The following is an 18,683-nucleotide window of genomic DNA, read 5'->3' on the forward strand; positions in this document are numbered from 1 at the left end:
AGGGTAGAAATTTACAATGGTCTGAGGGCTAGTCATATTGAAGGTCTGACAGCCTGTGAAGCTCCAGAATTAGAAAACTATATACCACTCAGATGCCCAGCTTTCCAATGCTATATCTCATTCTATTCCAGCTCTGACAAGTCATGAAAGACTGGATCTTAAAATGATATTCTTATTACTATCTTCTTTTCACCTCCAACCCTAACCCCTCCCTCCAACTTTGTGTCCAATCTGATGTAAGCAGCTGCGACCAAAAGAACTACTACGGCTAGAAACCAATATTTCATGCCAGCTTAAAGCAAGTCAGAATTCCTAGTTTTCAAATAGTATAAAACATTAGATTCTAACTTAGCAGTAATTGTAAGATCGCTAACGTACATGACTACCTAACTACTTGTGACTTGTAAATCCTTCCATAATGCCTCTAGTTTAGTAAAGAAAATTAATCAGCTTTTTAATTTTTTTACAGTGTTCAGCAGCTACATAATTTTGGTCACTGTCATGCATTTTTTATTACCTGCCTTTGGCTTCACAAGACCCACAGCAAGAATAGTTTCACTAAGACCATCAAAATAAGCAAGGTCTCCCCTGTCAAAAAATGAGAAAAAAAATTACATCAAAGCACAACAGAAAAGACTTTCAATATCCAATAATTTCTAAATATACAGAATCTGAAACTTTTAAATTCTTCTGTTACTATATAACAATTGGAACCCATCTCCTGCATTCTACTCTTAGGGTGGAAGCAAGACCATTATAATGGAACTGACAGAAAAAAGTCATCATAATAGCTATGTAACCAATCCTCTGTTTGGAATGAAGTAGCCATTTATGGTTTAAGTTTCAAATTTGAAATCCAATTGTATTTTTAATTCTCCGTTCCTTGTCTATTCACACAGTCTATTTTTTAGTCTATATTACTCCAAAGTTAGTCCAGATATAGCTCAGCAGGAGAAAGGGATTCACTGCACTATTCACAACCAACTTTCTTTCTTTCTGATAAAATTAGCTAAAGCAAGTTTAATTTATTGTGGGGGAAAAAAATCTATATATAAAAAAAACCCCACCTGTAATACTGTGAAGTTAGTATTAACTAACCCCGTGTAAAGCACAAGTCTCATTTAAATCTCCCCTAGAAGTGTAATAATTCAGAAGAAATAACCTGCTGTTACAGAAAATAAGTTATACTATAGAGAACATAAGAATGGCCGTACTGGGTCAGACCAAAGGTCCATCTAGCCCAGTTTCCTGTCTACCAACAGTGGCCAACGCCAAGTGCCCCAGAGGGAGTGAACCTAACAGGTAATGATCAAGTGAGCTCTCTCCTGCCATCCATCTCCACCCTCTGACAAACAGAGGCTAGGGACACCATTCCTTACCCATCCTGACTAATAGCCATTAATGGACTTATGAGACACATAAAGAACACAAACTCATGCACTGAATGGATATCACAGGCATCTCTCCCTGAGCCATTCAAAAAGACTATGAATTTATCATCATAGTTTTATGAATCTTTTAATCATAAGTCAGGTATGATATTTATATTCATAATAAATTTAAATCAGAAAGCTTTGGTATATCTTCATCATTCCAAAGCCACATTATAAACATAAAAATAGTTGATTGTGGGAACAGGATTGCCTACTACATATATATTAATACACCATAATGCATGGATTAAACCTAGTCAGCCAAGTTAATTGTTGTATGAGCATACAGAGTCCAAAATAAAAACGTTCCTCTTAAAAATTTTGAACTCAAGCTCAATATAAATACAACAAATTTAGGAGAGTGGAGAAGCCTAATACTAAAAGTATGCATTTTCCTTACCCACCTCTTAACCCCCCTGCACAAAAAAAATCCAGAACCTGAAATGATCAAGGTACCTTAAAATGATAAGTACACTTCTGTGCTAAAACAAATCACTCCCTTATAACCATCACTTAATTCAGATTTAACACCATATATACTTGTAGAAATTTGTTTTCTACATACCCATCTTCATAATTCCACATAAAAATGTCACTGTCAATGGTCAACCATGCTCTGCTGATATCTGGAAATACTCCCATCATACAATTACATTGCATATCTGAAATACCACAGATGTAAGGAATAATGCACTTAGGCTACCCAAGACAAAATCCCCATCAAGCTATTTTAAAGTTGTAAGAATATGCACAGATACTAGTTAAAAAAGTTCTGTATGTGTGTATGAGAAGCTGACATGTTTTGACAAGTGTGAAAAAATAAATGAAAACTCCCTTTAAAAGAAATCAGATACAGATGTTAGGGGGAAATTTCCTTGGTATTAGCTGTGCACCTCCCAAAGCAACGACATCATACTGCAGCTTTCTCTGGCCCTGCTTTGTTTTGAAAATATTGCACATTAGACACATGGGGCATATTCACTATTTACTGCAAGTAAGTACCAGTAATACCAATAGAAGTTCCACCTCTGCATCATAAATAGACTATGCTCCATGCTGGGCAAATCAGTAACTACCACTGTTGATGCTTGGGCAAAATCAAATGTTCTCTCCTCAGACACTTTTTTATAGAGTTGGTTAAAAAAAAAAAAAAAAGGTACCAATTTGTATCCCAAATGAGCATTACAATTGAACAATCCATTAAAAGCAATAATGACTGTTTTCACTGTCAAGGCCTTTCTCCATCCTACCTATCATCAATGATGCCAGCCTCCATTGCCACCTTGTGCTTACTCCCATGCTGCCCCTCAAGCTTGGGGGGAGTTCTACAAAAATGTCTGCGGGCGCACACGCACTCTCTCTCTCTCTCTCTCTCTCTCTCTCTCTCTCTCATGGTGCCCCGGTGAGCCAGGAGTGGCCACAGAGCTGTGGGATTGCCCTGGGCTCTGGCAAGACTTAGCCCCCGTGTGACAGCACGGAGCCAGCCTTGAGCCGCAGGCCAAGCGTCATGCCCCACGAGCTGCAGAAGTAAGCAACATCCAAAAATATTTAAATAAATGGTATTCTATTATTTTTACAGTGCAATTAAAACTGTGATTAATCACAACTATTTTTTAATCTAGCAATTAATTTTTTAATCGTTTGACAGCCCTAAAAAATATGCATCTCTTGCAAGCAACACTTAGTTATTCCACTTGATTTCGAAAGCATTTTATATTTACCTCTAACATATGCAGACCCCTTTAATTTAAGTGTAAGAAGATTGTTATGACAAACATACCCAACTGTCATTGAGCATCAAAATTACAACATGTAACTACCAACTGTTGAAGCAACTTCACATAGATGGACCCCTGTAACTTCTTGGGAGCTATACGGACTCCAGTGTGGGTGTGTCCAGGATAAGGGTCCACCCAGGGGAAGCTGCTTGAAGGATCAGGGCCAAAGTGATTATGAAATAACAAAAATTCATTTTTTAACATTATTATATACACAAAGTAACATGCTATTTTTATTAGGATACGTCCAAATTGTTCCACTAGCTCAGGGGGAAGCGGGACTCTGCGGATTGAACTGATCTCTGGAAGATTGGGTATTGAGAGCAAACCAGGTCCTTGCAAAGGATAATCCATATCTGACATACCAGAAACTGTAGGACTACCTGCAATTAAAAATACACTTTAAAGTTTCATATGAAAAACAAGTTGTCAGCCAAAAAATAATACCTAATTGGTACTTTTCTTCAATTATCCTTAAGAGATTTCCCCTGCCCCAATATTTGAATTAGCAAGCACTCATCTCTGTTAAACCTGATTTAGACTACTTTATTTCCTCTCTTAATTTTGGTTGATTATTTCAGATAAATGAACAAACTACAAAGTCCTCAAACCACAGGGAAGAACTAAACTAATATTTTAGGCCCTGATCCTTCAAAGACTTATACATATGTTTAATTTTAAGCATACGAGTAGTATTAAACATGAGTTAATCATGTGTATAAATGTTTGTAGGATCAGGACTTTACAATGTAAATCTAAATCCTAAATAAGACATGAGCAAAAGCAAAATTTACAACAAACAAATAATACACAAATGATACAAGTGCACTAAGAGTAACACAGCTCACTCAAAATATTTGTGAAGTATTTTTAAACGAGGGACTTTCACAATTTCAAGAGTATTTGTTTAAAGCCAAATCTGTAATATAAACTTTAAATAAAGAAAACAAATAAAATATCCAGTGCCCCCCTAAAATTGGCTGATAGACTCTCTCTCTCTCTCTCAAAAAAAGTATATATTTATTATATATGCTATAAGCACCTTCCACCCCAAAGGCTCTCATAACTGTTCACAAACTACATTGGTATAATACAAATGAAATGCAGTCCCCTCTGTTATTATAAACGCCAAAGTTTATATTTGCAATGTTTTTCTCCTGCCACCAAACGCAAGTTAGACTTTCCTTGCATTTAGCTTCTTTTGTGGGAAGAGTCTTATCAGACCAAGAAAAGTGATGCTCTATAAAACTTCCTAAGTACTGTCTTCCTTTCCCTTTTTCCCTTCCTTTTCACAGCTCACTAACTTTTGAGATATTTTTATTTTAGAATTGCTGTTTCATATTCTATATTAGTGAAATAAGTTTATAGAAGTGTACTCTTTAAGGAAAAAAGAGAACAAGATGTGTAATCTGTCCATGCATAAAAAGTTGCAAGATCGGGGCCTTTTTTTGTTGACTTACCCTCTTTGGATGCATTTAAGCATCAATCCTTTTTTTACTAGAGTCAACCCCAACGCCATCGCTCACTATAGGATCATTTAAAATGATAGGTGCTTTAACTTAAGTAACTGTTACGCATAAGCTAGGTGCTCCTGACAAGGAAGAAACATACATAACCCATCGAAGATGACTGAACTGAACCACATAAGGAAAGGAGGCAAATTCTCAACATACATGAAATATAGGCAATAAACTTTAAGGCAAACTGTAGGAATTATTTGGCAATTTGTTAGTGTCAGCGCTAGCCTTAGTCACCTATGGACACTCACAGCTTGTCTACACTACCAGGCAGCTCACATTGATCCAGCGGGGGTCGATTTATCGTGTCTAGTACAGATGTGATAAATTGACCGCCAATCGATCTAGCGTCGACTCTGGTACTCCACCTCAACGGGTCGTGCAAAGGGAATCGACGGGAGAGCGTCAACACACTGCAGTGAGTACACACCATGGTAAGTCGATCTAAGTACGTCGACATCAGCTATGTTATTCACAGCAAAGAGTCCTGTGGCACCTTATAGACTAACAGACGTATTGGAGCATAAGCTTTCGTGGGTGAATACCCACTTCATTGGATGCAACATCGCTAAAGTTGCGTAACTTAGGCCTTGGCTACACTTGAGAATTCACAGCGCTGCCCCGGCAGCGCTGTGAAGCACGAGTGTAGTCGTGCCGCCAGCGCTGCGAGAGCTCTCTCACAGCACTGTAAGTACTCCACCTCTCCGAGGGGAATAGCTTGCAGTGCTGTGAGCGAGCGTGCAGCGCTGCAGGCACTGATTACACTGGCGCTTTACTTGCTGCGCTTGGGGGGGGGGAGCGTTTTCACGCTTAGATCGATCCCCACCATAGTATAGACAAGCCCTAAAGCACCCCATAACTCAGGGTATATCTACAATACAATAGAACGTCCTCAGCTGGCCTGGGTCAGCTGACTTGGGCTGTACACGTTCAGGCTCCAGCTCTGACACCACGCAAGAGGAAAGGGTCTCAGAGCCCAGTCCAAATATTTACACTGCAATTTCACCGTGCCCTGAAACCCAAGTGCTGCAAGCCATGGGTGTTTCATTGCAGTGTAGACATAACCTCAGAGATGCCTCATTAGAACCGGGATTCTGGAGTGCAGTTTTCACTGGGGACTAGAGATGCCAGTACCCCACGAGCTGCTGTTTTGGCTGGGACGTGACTGCCCGTGGGGCACCAGGCGCAGGAAGAGGGCAGCAGAGGCACAGTGCGGGGCACTCTGGCTCTGCTGCCCGCAGAGGGTGCCCCGAGCAGCCATCCCGGCAGGGAAGGTGGATGTAGCGCGCGGTCCCCGCGTGGCCACCAGGGCTCGAGGGGGATGAGCCGTGTGCGCCCGACCCGGCTGGGGTGAATCACAAGGGGCGGAGGAAGCGCTGAGCTGGGGACCAGAGCGGTGACCGGGCCCGTACGGATCCTCACCCGGCGCCGGCACAGCCAGCAGCTCGGACAGGTCCGGGTAGCAGCGATCATCCTGGATCTGCCGGTCGATGATGCGGCCCGCGTTCTCCAGCGCCTCCTGCAAGGCCGGGGCAGCCGGGCTCATCGCCACAGGCATAGCGATAGCGGCCGGAGAGAGACAGGACCGCGCCAAACCCCAGCAGCCACCGCGCCCGAGCGTCTGTCGCACTTCCGCTTCACGGCCAGTCACTTCCGGCGAAGGACGCCCTGCAGCCGGAAAGGGTTAAGTTTAAATTGGTGGCCGCGGCGCGGAGTTGGCAAGGGGAGAAGATTCGGTGATGGATACAGAAGAGACCGTTGGGGCAGCGGCGTTGGCAGCTGAGGTGTCTCGTGAGTGAAAGGGGAGGGGGAGGCTAGGACCGGGGTTCCGAGAACGGGGGGGGGGGAGAGCGCCTCGCCGCAGCCCGTCCTGGGCGCTCTCATCTCGACTGCAGAGCAGAGCTCGGTAACCCCTGGGCTCTTGGGCCGGGCTGTGCGCCGCGATGACGGAATAAAAGAGCTAGGCTGCTCCTCTGAGGCCGGGCTTAGCGAGTCAGCCTGCGCAGCGTCTCCGCCAGTGACCCCCTGTCAGCGCCGAAGTCACTAGCAATACCCAGCTCTTACATGGGCGGTATCTTCTCCGCCAACCTGTGATCTAACTCCCGATGCTCAGCTGTGCCCAGTCTGTGTCTCGGCGACCAACTCTCCTGCTGTGTTAACATACAGCCCTGAGCCCCTCACTAGGCCTACGTCCTTCCCTGTTCCTCACAAACAGATGCACAACCTGCTCTCAGGCAGAACATTAAGATATGTTCAATGAAGGCAGGTATAACATTAGTCTGTAATATGTTATTTGTACTTGATAAAATATGAGGCTAGACTGCAATGTGGGCCAACATTTCTATTATGTGTATTACTGGAGCACCTAGATTGGAACCCTGTTGTGCTAGGCACTGTGCATACACACAGTAAGAGAGCGTCTCTGCATTGAAGAGCAGTCTAAAGAGCCAAGACAAAGGGCACTGGAAAGGACATCTCATCCCCTGTGTTGTATGTGAACAAATTGTCTACGCTGGCACTTTACAGCGCTGCAACTTTCTTGCTCAGAGGTATGAAAAAACAGTTTCAGCACTGTAATGTGCCAGTATAGACAGTGCACTAGCTTTGGGATCTGTGCCCCTCGTGGGGGTGGGTTTTTTTCTTTCTTTCTTTTTTAAGAGAGCTGTCCCAGCACTGTGCTGTAACTACACAAGCTATGTTAAAGTGCTGCCGTGGCAGCACTTTAAGATTGCCAGGGAAGACATGACTTAAGGCACTAAGAAATTAAGAGACTTGCCCAAGGTCATATGTGATGTCTGTGGCAGAACTGGGAAGTCCTAAATTAATGTCTTAACTGCAAGACTATCCTTTCCTTAAGTAGAAGATAAATGGGGAAAAAGTTAACAATGAGCGATGAAGCTGCTGGACTGTTACCAAATGAAGTGCAACCCAATTAAATAAAGATGTTAATAATAAAGGCTAGGATTTTCAAACAAGCCTAAGGGAGCTAGGTGCTATCGTAATAATTGGGCCTACAAATTAATCCTAATTGTAAGCAAAACTATAAAGTGACTGAAAGTTTTTTAAAAAACCACTAATTTATAATATCTTTTGATCAGAAAAAGAGCGAGAGAGAGACTAAATTAGTCCAAACAAAAAGGCTCACTGATATAATTGAAGGGCTGTTATTTTATGAATGGTAAAGAAAAAAAGAGTGGGACAAGAAATGAATGGACCAAAACTGGTATGTTGGAAATTAGGTTTAATTGGTGGATAAAATTATGATGAGATGGGCTGTTCCCAGCATTTGCTTTTTGGGATCCTTAAAAAGAGCTGGGGGAAAAGCTGGCTTCCACATGCTGTCTGAAAAAAGGGGATGGAGTGAGCTACCCCATCATCGCGGCTACCCACGCCATCTTCTGGGATCCTGCATAACAATATTGTACCCTCATCATCCTGATCCTGAGAGATGTCCTGACAAGATTATGCCACAGAGAGGGACCCGGATGATATTGCCACCTCTGCTGGCTCCAACTAAATTGCACTAGGGATGTGAGACTTTGCGTGTCTCTCTCTCTTTCCCTCCCCGCCCTGCTCCATGTTTCCTTTTTCTTATTCTGTCTTTCTCCTATCTTCTTTTTTTCTTCTCTCTAATAAGAGTCTGACTTAGCCAGCCACAACCATATATTTTGGAGCTCTGCTGTAAGCCGGTAACTAGAAAAGCAGCTAAAAACAATACCCTCCACAATCTGATGGTGTTACAAGTTTGCCGGGTTTTTGAGTGGCTGATAAGACCATGTGCTTTGCCTGTGCTTCTCCAGCAATGAGGTGGCAAGTGAAAGTCAATACCAAAGGCAGAAGCTGCATTTTCTCTTTCCTGTTGTTTTTTCTTCCCTCTTGTTTGTCTTGTTTTGTGTTCTAGGAAATGGGGTTAGACTTTAATGACATCAACAATTGCTCCAGCTCATTTCAACTAACTTCTTTTTTCACTGAAACTATTTATAATAATTTTTTAATACCATTTAAGAGACTGTCAAACAGGGAGTTTTGCCTTTAAAGTCTCTTTACAGCTGAAGGAAAAGGGAACAAGGGATGTAGCTAGAATGAAAGCCTTACTTAATACTTTACATTTCAAATGTTTTAACTCTCTTCCTTCTTTCAGTATCTTTAGTAAAAGGTTAAAATGATTTTTAATGATGTTTGCCATGGTACTACGCAGGCTAAGTTCTCTGTATACCAAACCCCAAAATTTGTTTAACACTGTTTAATGTGGGATGGGGACAGGATCATGTTAATACCTTTGACCTCTTTATTCCATCTCAGTTAATACAACAGTGCCAAACTCCCATTGATTTAATTGGAGTTAGTCACCTACTCCATAGTTCTATAGATCATGGAGGTCCTTGGCCAGGCTAACCATTTGCCCCAACCTCTTTCTGTCAACACATACATTGGTATAATACAAATGAAAATGCAGTCTCCTCTGTTTATAATAAACTCCAAGGTTTATATTTGCAATGTTTTTCTCCTGCCACCAAACGCAAGTTAGACTTTCTGTCAACACATATTTTTCTCATTGATGGTAATGCATGTTTAGGGCTTTTAGGTCTTGTACAGTGTTATCCCTCCATCTTCTCCCTGGCCAACCACAATGTTGGAAACTGTAAGGATGTCCTTCCAAGAGATGCTTAGTTTGTCTGTCTGTCTTCCAAACTGCATGTCTTGCTCACTGAAGTGCTTGGGCTTTCACATCATCTACTATACGTGGCACCTGACTCTGTTGAAAATCTCAACCATTACACTTTATAACCCTGTCCCATTGGACACTGAGGCCTGGTCTACACCTAAAATTTAGGTAGACCTAGCTACCTCACTCAGGGTTGTGAAAAATTTTATGCCCTGCACAATGTTGTTTTGATGACCTAATCCCCAGTTTATTCACAGCTAAGTGGATGGAAGAATTTGTCTGTTGAGCTAGTTGGCGCCTCTCAAATAATCATTGTAGTGTTTATGCTACAGTGGCAGATCGCTGAGCTTGAGCCTTTGATTGTGCCATGTTTAGATCGAGTTCTTTCCAACTAACCCTGCTGCTAAACCTGTTTAGGGACTTGCCAGGGACTTGCAGGTGTAATGTATTGGGGAAGGGGGACTATAAAGGGTAGTTGGGGGACATGGAGAGGGAAATGAGTTTGGCTGGGGAAACAGCAGCCTGCTTGGGTGCTGCCACAGAGGCGGGGACGAGAGTCCGTCCAGCACCATATCTGTGGCTATAATGTACTATGTGTGCAGGTCTGCCTATCCAGTAAGGCTGCTTCTCAGTAGCTGGGGGTTCAGAGAATCCTGAGCGGGTGCCTTTAGGAGTCTCTGTGAGTGGGCCAATCACCTTGTGGCAGGGCTCCTCTTGATCTGCTGCAATCTCCCGTGTGGTCACTTCCTCCTGCTGGTGGAGGTGGCTCCTGTTGTGATTCCCAGTGCAGCTCCCTGGGGAGGTGCTGGAATGGTGGGCTCTGTGCACTAACCCCTGTGTTCCCTTCTAGATGTGGAGCTGGTGGGAGGACCCGATCCAGAGCTGGCAGCCACGATGGGCTTCTCGGGCTTCGGTGAGTTCAGGGCTCATGGGAAGGGCAAAGGAGGCAATGTCTATGTGCTGGAAGAATACACCTTGTGCACTGGGGAAGTACTGGTTGGGGATGGTGAAGGGAGCAGTAGGCAGGAGTGTGGGTCTTTGTGGAGTAGAGTAGCATTATCCATAGCTGGAAAGGCTAGGGTGCCTGTTGGGGCAGGAAGCACTTGTTAAGCGTCTTGCAGTCCAGGTGAAGCTTAACGCTGAAGCTTGTTTGTTCTTTCCCCAATTTTATATTATGGGATGTGATTTAGAATACAGTAAAATGCTCCTCATTGGGTTGTACTACAGTTTTTGTGGATTTAACTTTTTAACAATATGCTTGGAAATGCAATGTAAAAAGCATGGTAGCAGTAACTGTATAAACTGTATGTATAGTGGGGGAAAGGAGGTAGATTTTTTTCTTTTTCAAAGGCATGAAGGGCAGTAAGGTGCCCAGTTCCCATTTATGTAATAGCCCCAGTGGGAGATTTTTAATCTGAAACTTGAATTGGAGAGCATCTGAGCTACCCTGGTCACTTACTCATTTTAATCTTCTGGAGTTCATGTTACTTGGTCTTAATCAAAATTTCTTTTTACCTCATCTTTTAGGAAAGAAAGCTCGAACATTTGACTTGGAAGCAATGTTTGAGCAAACTCGAAGAACTGCAGTGGAAAGAAGTAAAAAGATGCTGGGTAAGATAGGTGAATCTCCTGTGCTTGTGTTTTTGACAAAGGGCTAAAACACAATAATCTAACACATGTTTTTAACACTTGCCTTGTTTATATGTAGGTGTTAAAACATGTTGGAAAATACACCTTTTATCCTAGTGTAGACTGCTGTGATGGGGCTGGATCATGCTGGGACCACATACCGGGACTTTTGCTGCCTGGAGAATGCCATTTTGTTCTCAAAATAGCATCCTTCCTAGAGTGTGTGGTGCATGCACACTTTAGTAGCGCAAAATGGTGTCCTCTGCACAGCATGCATGTATGCAAGGTCACGCCACCGCTGAATGTAGACAAGTCCTAAATGGTTTGGGGTCTGCTTACTTGAGAGAAACCTCTCTTCCCAGGCCACACCTTTGCAAAGTTGCTGAAGCTGGAGCCCCCTTATTATATACATAAGGAAGCTGCTTCCGAGCCATTATCCTGGACCATCTGTCAACCTTGGAATTTGTTCCCCACACTCTCTGGACAAAAATAACCAGAATTTGTTAACTTTCAGGCATAATGCAAGGCCTGTGTAATTACTGATCCATTCAAGGAGGTGATGGACTGATGGGTGCAGGATTTGATTATCATGGTTCTGATTCTACGCTGAGAGCCATGTGAACACACTTCTGTGCAGATGCCTGTTGGCTTTATGAGGCTCTGAGCATTTGCAGGAGTATACCTGCTTTGTTCTTTTTTTCAGGTTTGGGGCCTAAGTCTGCTGTAAATTGTATATTTGTTTGCTTGTGTGAGGAACGCTTTGATTATATTGTGAAAATCAGTTATATAAGGGGGCCAGTGTGTTGACTTAAGCACCTTTTTTAATGTTGAATACATCTAAATAAATACAATGTTTCTTCCACATTGAAATGTGTGATGCTGGTAGACCATGTGCCAGCTCATGCCAAAGTCCCTCTGTGACATTCTCCAAGGTACAATCTGGACTGTTGAATAGCTGTCACTTCTGCAGCCTTTTACATGCTTTGCTGTGAGAGCAACCACTCCTGGCCTGCTCTCACACAGCCCCCAGCATGTAAATTAATCTGAGCTATACTGTAAGAATGTTTCTATCAGCCACCCTTGAATTACACAGTAGAGCGACACAGCAAATTCCAAGTCCTAGAAATATGAATCTTGTACAGCCCAGTACCCTCCTGGACAACAATACAGGCTCATATAAAGTCTGTCATTTCATTAACAGAAAATTTTATGCACAAACCTTATTACCTCATATGGAGTTCCCAACCACTTCAATCCAAGCAAACGGATTTAGATAAAACAATAAAAAGTTTTTGACTACAGAAAGCAAGATTTTAAGTGATTACAAGTAATGATGCATAAAAGTCAGAATTGGTTATAAAGAAATAAAAGGTAAAACACACACTAAGTTCACTTAGCTTGTTAAGTTACATATTTAAAGCAAAAGGGCTCTCACCACATGTTCTAGCAGTCTTACTGGCTGAATTTTTCAGCCAGGATCCCTCACTAGTCCAATGATGCTTTCTTTGTCTTTCAAATGTTGTCGATGCTATGAATAGAGATGATTTGTGTCCTCTGTTCTTATCTCTTGTAGTTATTTTCCTCTTTAAAAATCATTTCCATCTGAGGTTCAGAAGACACAAAGTCTCTTTGCATGGGAATCCTTAGCTGTTCCTTCATCCACATGTAAATTTTTCTTGGATCGTGTCTCAGCAATGTCCTATAGTAGACTTATATTTTACCAAGACAATAATGATCAGCAAATTATGAGTTTTCAAATGATACCTCATAAGGCATACTTTGTAAAAGTGGTGGACATAGGGCTACAGACTTATAAAACCCCATGTCTCAACTGAACACTGACAAATGCATAACTGGAATCAGTCTGGCTCACCTGTGTATTGGTATTGTTAAAATACAAATGCTTAAATATTACCTTACAATAGGGAATACAGATGTTATAAATGAAATTAATACGTGCAGCAAGTCACAAGCACTTAATCTAAACATGAAACACACTCTTATAGAACCGTATCACCTATTTTAAGTCTCTATGGTTGTGTAATCATCGGACAAAAGATAAACTAAAAAGTGTTGGCCTCCAAGGAAAGGTATGTCCTGCTCTGTCTAACGAGCAAGGCCCTTCCACACTAGAGAGATTATTGTGGAAAATGAAAGAGAACTCTGTTCTTTCCCACCCTTTCCCTCCCCCCTGAAGATGAGTCATGCAAGTGAATTCCTCCCATCAGCTGAGTTTGCAGCTCAGAGCAGAAGGGATTGGGGTAAGGGAATAAACCCCAAACAAGAAGGAGTTGTATTCTTTATGCTGGTTGGACTCTGGGGGACAGGGATTACTAGGCATAAGCAAAAGATCCAAGTGTTTTGTCTGGGTTAGTCTAAAGGACCTATAGCACTTGCTTGTCATAGAAGCTTCTATTACTTCAAAAACTTAAGATTGTAGTTCATCTGTGTACATGTTTACCTGCTTTAACTTTGTAAATAACTCTTATTTTCTTATTAATAAATCTGTGTATAGTTTATTAGCGGATTGACTACAAGTGTTGTCTTTGGTGTAAGATCTAAGGTGCAATTGACCTTGGCAAAGTGACTCGTCCTTTGGGATTGGAAGTAACCTGAATATTGGTTTGATTTGTGGTGTAAATTAGGCTAACCTGAATGGGGACTGTCTGTAACTTTAAGGGTGTTATAGTGCCTGAGGAGTTTCACTTGATAATTGGCGAAATCTAAGTCTAGAGCGCCAACCAAGGTGGGGTTTGTGCCCTGGACTTCTTAACAGTCTGCTCTGAGATTGGTACTAATGCCCTTGAGCCACAGGAAACTGACACTGGTGTCCTGACGCTTGACACGGGTGTAGTCATAGCAGAATTCACATACTTAGATTTAACAAACCAGCACAAAACAGCTTCTGTTATACCTCTTTGGTTACTCAGAAGTCAACAACACAGTTCCCTTAAAGTAACCGAGCCTCAGGCCTCCACCTAGTCACCCAAGTCAAATATGAGGAGGATTAATGAAAATCTTATTCATCATATAAAAGAAAAGGTTCTACCGATCCCAAAGGATCAGATACATTACCTCCCAGGTTAATGAATATTCCAGATGTTACCCAATTCAATGCTTACAGCCAATTTTTATTAACTAAACTAAAATTTATTAGGTGAGAGAGTGAGTATAGGTTAAAAGGTCGGTATATGTACAGACATAAGTACAATCTTGGGCTTCAGATTCATAGCAGAGATGTCAAGTATCAGGGGGTAGCCGTGTTAGTCTGTATCTATAAAAACAACAAGGAGTCTGGTGACACCGTAAAGACTAACAGATTTATTTGGGCATAAGCTTTCGTGGGTAAGAAGTGAGGTTTTTACCCACGAAAGCTTATGCCCAAATAAATCTGTTAGTCTTTACGGTGCCACCAGACTCCTTGTTTTTATAGCAGAGATGGTGAGCTTTGTAGTTGCAAAGAGTTATTTTAGAATTTAGTCCATGGGTTATAGTCCAATGTCCAATATCATATTTAGGGTATTCCAGTTTAGGACTGGGATCTCAATCGTGTGACTCAAACTTCCCCTGATGAAGCTTAAGCAGATCTGACATGACAGGATCAGGACCCAAGGGTTTTTTATACAGTTTTCTAGCAGCCACTTGACCATACAGTCCTGGGTAAACAATAGGCTTTTGATGTAACCTTCTGTTTCCTAAGCACGACCGGTAATTAGTTACACAAGTTAACATAGGGCAATTTATCCATTAGACAGTCTAGCACAAACTTCAAAGAGACATCGACAATGACATTATTTCATGCAAGATTCATCTAAATGAATAAATCTCTGAATTAATAGTTATAGTAACAGACAGGGACTGTCTGTTTACATGGCTACGCTTATGAGTATACACAGACAATTAGTATAACTTCTAACAGCATAGCTTTGCATTTCAAAGTTCTAGCCCATCTACCATGAATGGCCCTAATTACCATTTGCATACCTTTCTAACATAACTTTAAAGGTTGCCTCTTGGTCATTCAGCCTGTAAGCTGTTTAACCCTTTCTGGCCACGTATTATACTTTGTATAAGATTCATTGCAATTATATAACAGCGGTAGCAATAATGATTTGTATGATTATGTTCTAATTAGACAATGTCACAATCCCCTAAAAAGAAAACCCCAGTTCAGCAGCTGAGAGCTTTGCTCATAAGTTCTGACCAAGTAGAGTCTGAGGATTCTTCTTCCTTGAGCATTGCAGTGGAACTGGACCAGATGCAGTATCTGAGAGCCCAGGAAGAAACAAGCACCAGAAACTGGTGGTGGAATTGTGGATCAGGGAGGCTGAGGCCACAGTCAAGACCAGTGAGGAGGTGGAGGAGAGAGCCCACGAAAGGCTCGGGGTCAACAAAGAAGTTGATGAATGAGCCCACCACCGATGTGTGGAATAAATTGTATCAGTCAACGCCAATGAGGAAGCTGAGGAGAGGGCACATAGGAGGCAGATGGAAGCTCAAATATTGCAGCTCTGGTTACTGGGGCAGCAAAAGCAGCTTCCCCATCCAGTGAGTCTAACCTCCCCCCAAATAAAAGGGAATGGGAGGAAGTCACTCAATGTATAAAGAAACTGACTGTATAGAACTGTGTCGACCTTTGAGAGACTGTGGGATGCACAATATCCCGGTGCATACAGATGTCTGTCCTCTTGTGACATTAGCCTCGGTACAGTCTGGACTGCTGAATAGATGTCTCCTGAGTTCTCCAACCCAGGATGCCTTTTACACTGCTTTACTGGTGAACAGCCACTCCTGGCCAGTCAATGTGCAGCCTCCAGCATGTAACTTGCTCCCAGCTGCACAGTATTGAGCACATCTCTAGATGCGACAAACATGGTGGCACATTCCATGGCTTCTGCCATAGTTATGCATCTGGCTTCATGGCTTCACTTGTCCGGCTTCCTCAGGGAGGTACAATCGACAGTAGAGGATATCCCCTTTGATGGGTTGAAGTTGTTTGCCACAAAGACCGACAAGTCCTTTCACATCTTGAAGGATGCTAGGGCACCCCTTCGTTCCCTTGGGATATACACATCTGCACAGAGAAGAATTAAAAAAGGGAAATACTATTCAACCCAGCATGCAATATCTGTCCCACGTGCTCAACAACAGAGACAATACGATACAAGTGCGGACAGAGACCTCTAAGGGGACGACCACTCCCTGCTCAATCATTGGCATACAAGCAACCCTCTAGAAATAATCAACACAGGTTATTTGATACCATTCACCTCCATCCCCCCTCTGTCTCCTACATTTGGCTCTGTGAAATCGGTACCATCACGACACAGAAGGAAGGGCTTTTATTCGCACTACTGCTTAACCTGGAAAAAGAACAGAGGATGGAGACCTAGTCTCGACCTCAGGAAACTCAACAAATTCGTAAAGGTCCAATGGTTCAGGATGTCACATTAGCAACAATAATACCAGCACTGGAACGGGTGGATTGGTTCTCAGCCCTCAACATCCAAGATGCCTATTTTCATGTAATTATAAATCCTGCTCACAGGAGCTTCTGTAGATTTGTGTCTGTTTCCCCTGGAAACTTAAGTGATGTCAATTTTCTATAGGCTATGTAAATTCCCTTTATTCTCATTAGCATTGACGCACAACCTGTATCCTGTGGTTAAGACATGTCGGAGACAGTTGCGCCTTTACAGTATTTTTATGATCTAATATTAAACTTCCGGGTAATTTTGTGCAATATTACCACTTGTTACCTCTCTTCCCATAATCTTAGGATATCAGGTTATTTTCCAATCACTTATGTCATAATTTCTTGTCTCCAAGGCCTAAAATAGCTAAGCTAAAGTCTTGCAGGCCTTAGCCTACAGGTACTTGCGTTTCAGCTTGTCTTACTTATATCTACTACATGGTTCCTCTAAATACTGATCAATCTTATAGTTTTATAATCCTACAAATTAACTAACATATAATGAATATATGATATAACATGTTGATTAATCATAACATCACACTGTAAATGAACAATAAACTAAAATCATTGGCTACAAAGGTAATATTTGTATTGTACGTGCTCTGTGACTGTAAATCACCAGATAGGAGATAGACATTAACTAGTATAAAGTGTTGGTCTCCAACAGTAAGTGTTATGTCCTGGCCAGGGAGGAAGGTCCTTCGAACCCAGATGGACTATCCTTGAACATTAAAGAGCATAATACTGTGTTGTTCTGCTCTTACTCCTCCCCATGAAATGAAATTAGCCCTAAAGGATATATAGAGCTTGCTTATCATAGAAGATTCTATGACTTGGAAAACGTAAGGTAGTAACTCATTTGTGTACACATGTTAACCTGTTTTAACCTTGTAAATAACTCTTCCTTGACCTATTAATACATCTATCTATAGTTTATTATAGGATTGGATACAAGCTGTTGTCTTTGGTGTGAGATCTAGTGTGCAATTTGTGATGCTGACAGACCAGGTGCCAGTTTAGCCAAAGCCCCAGGCCTCATTGAACATTTACAAATGCATAGCTGGCAGCCAGGCCAATTCACTTGTGTATTAGTATAGATCAAAGTGGTTGTTAAATGTATAAGAATGTATTTCGTGTTTAAACTTCATGAAAATGAATGAGATGTTACATGAATTGTTTTCATTTTTCTGTATCCTGTTATAATGTAATAGACATTTACATCGTATATACCCCTATAATTAAATAATCCATCAAATGAGAAATAAGCCTAATTAAGAAGTACACCTCTACCCCGATATAACGTGACCTGATATAACACGAATTCGAATATAACGCGGTAAAGCAGTGCTCCGGGAGGCGGATGGGGGGCTGCGCACTCCGGCGGATCAAAGCAAGTTCGATATAACGCGGTTTCACCTATAACGCAGTAAGATTTTTGGCTCCCGAGGACAGCGTTATATTGGGGTAGAGGTGTACTAATTCTTATGCATTTGAAGGCAAGTGGTCATTATGTGTGTATCCTCTCTGAGCATATTTTTCTGAATTACTATAGGCACCCCAGTTTCTTGTCTCCCTCTGATAATAAGACGGAGCTACATTTTTAAAAGAAACTTGGGCACTCAATTTTATCATGATGTAGGTGAGATGGTGTGAGGCTGGCAGTGTGTTAACATCTAATATATATTTTAATAATGCTAAGTTAATAAGAATGTGTTTTAGTGTTTTATAAAATGCTTGTAGGATGCTGCATGTATTGTTCTCGCTCAACTGTATTCCATGTTATATTGTATCAGCAAACATTTTCATTGTATATAACTTGTAACTAAGTAACCCATCAAATGAGAAAGAAGCCTTGTGTAATGTAAATAATAATCTCTTACAAGAAGGTGTTAAATCCTGTTCATTAAACGCAAATGAGCCATTATACGAGATCAAGGATCAAAGATATTAAGTGCATTCCTTCCCCACTGCCCTAACCCCATGAAGAAGAGATAGGTGTGGGAACTGTTACTCTCATCTTGGTTTATGAGAGAAGAAGCTATAAAATGGACACAAGAAAAATTCTTAATCTCTGGATTGTCTGGATTCTAATGGCAGAATAACTAAACGAGAAGACAGAGATTCTTAAATTAACTCTGGGTAGCCCTAAAGATTTTTGGGAAACTGGCAGATTATTACATCTCT

At 41.7% G+C, this 18,683-nt stretch overlaps 2 protein-coding genes across 2 annotated transcripts in view; one reads left to right on the forward strand and one right to left on the reverse strand.

Moving 5' to 3' along the window:
- The window catches only part of NUP155 (nucleoporin 155), a 54,811-nt gene extending 48,478 nt beyond the window's left edge, over nucleotides 1-6,333 (reverse strand). The window contains exons 1-4 of the mRNA XM_034773140.1: nucleotides 6,151-6,333; nucleotides 3,457-3,594; nucleotides 1,999-2,095; nucleotides 518-588 (exon numbers count right to left, since the gene is read on the reverse strand). Coding sequence (XP_034629031.1) covers nucleotides 518-588; nucleotides 1,999-2,095; nucleotides 3,457-3,594; nucleotides 6,151-6,286 — 442 coding nt within the window. The 5' untranslated portion in view covers nucleotides 6,287-6,333. The remainder of the gene's footprint in view (nucleotides 1-517; nucleotides 589-1,998; nucleotides 2,096-3,456; nucleotides 3,595-6,150) is intronic.
- The window catches only part of WDR70 (WD repeat domain 70), a 252,518-nt gene continuing 240,145 nt past the window's right edge, over nucleotides 6,311-18,683 (forward strand). Inside the window, exons 1-3 of the mRNA XM_034773141.1 lie at nucleotides 6,311-6,519; nucleotides 10,245-10,307; nucleotides 10,922-11,005. Of these exons, the coding sequence (XP_034629032.1) occupies nucleotides 6,468-6,519; nucleotides 10,245-10,307; nucleotides 10,922-11,005 (199 nt within the window). The 5' untranslated portion in view covers nucleotides 6,311-6,467. The remainder of the gene's footprint in view (nucleotides 6,520-10,244; nucleotides 10,308-10,921; nucleotides 11,006-18,683) is intronic.

This window comes from Trachemys scripta, chromosome 6, assembly GCF_013100865.1.
Source record: "Trachemys scripta elegans isolate TJP31775 chromosome 6, CAS_Tse_1.0, whole genome shotgun sequence".
NCBI lineage: Eukaryota > Metazoa > Chordata > Testudines > Emydidae > Trachemys > Trachemys scripta.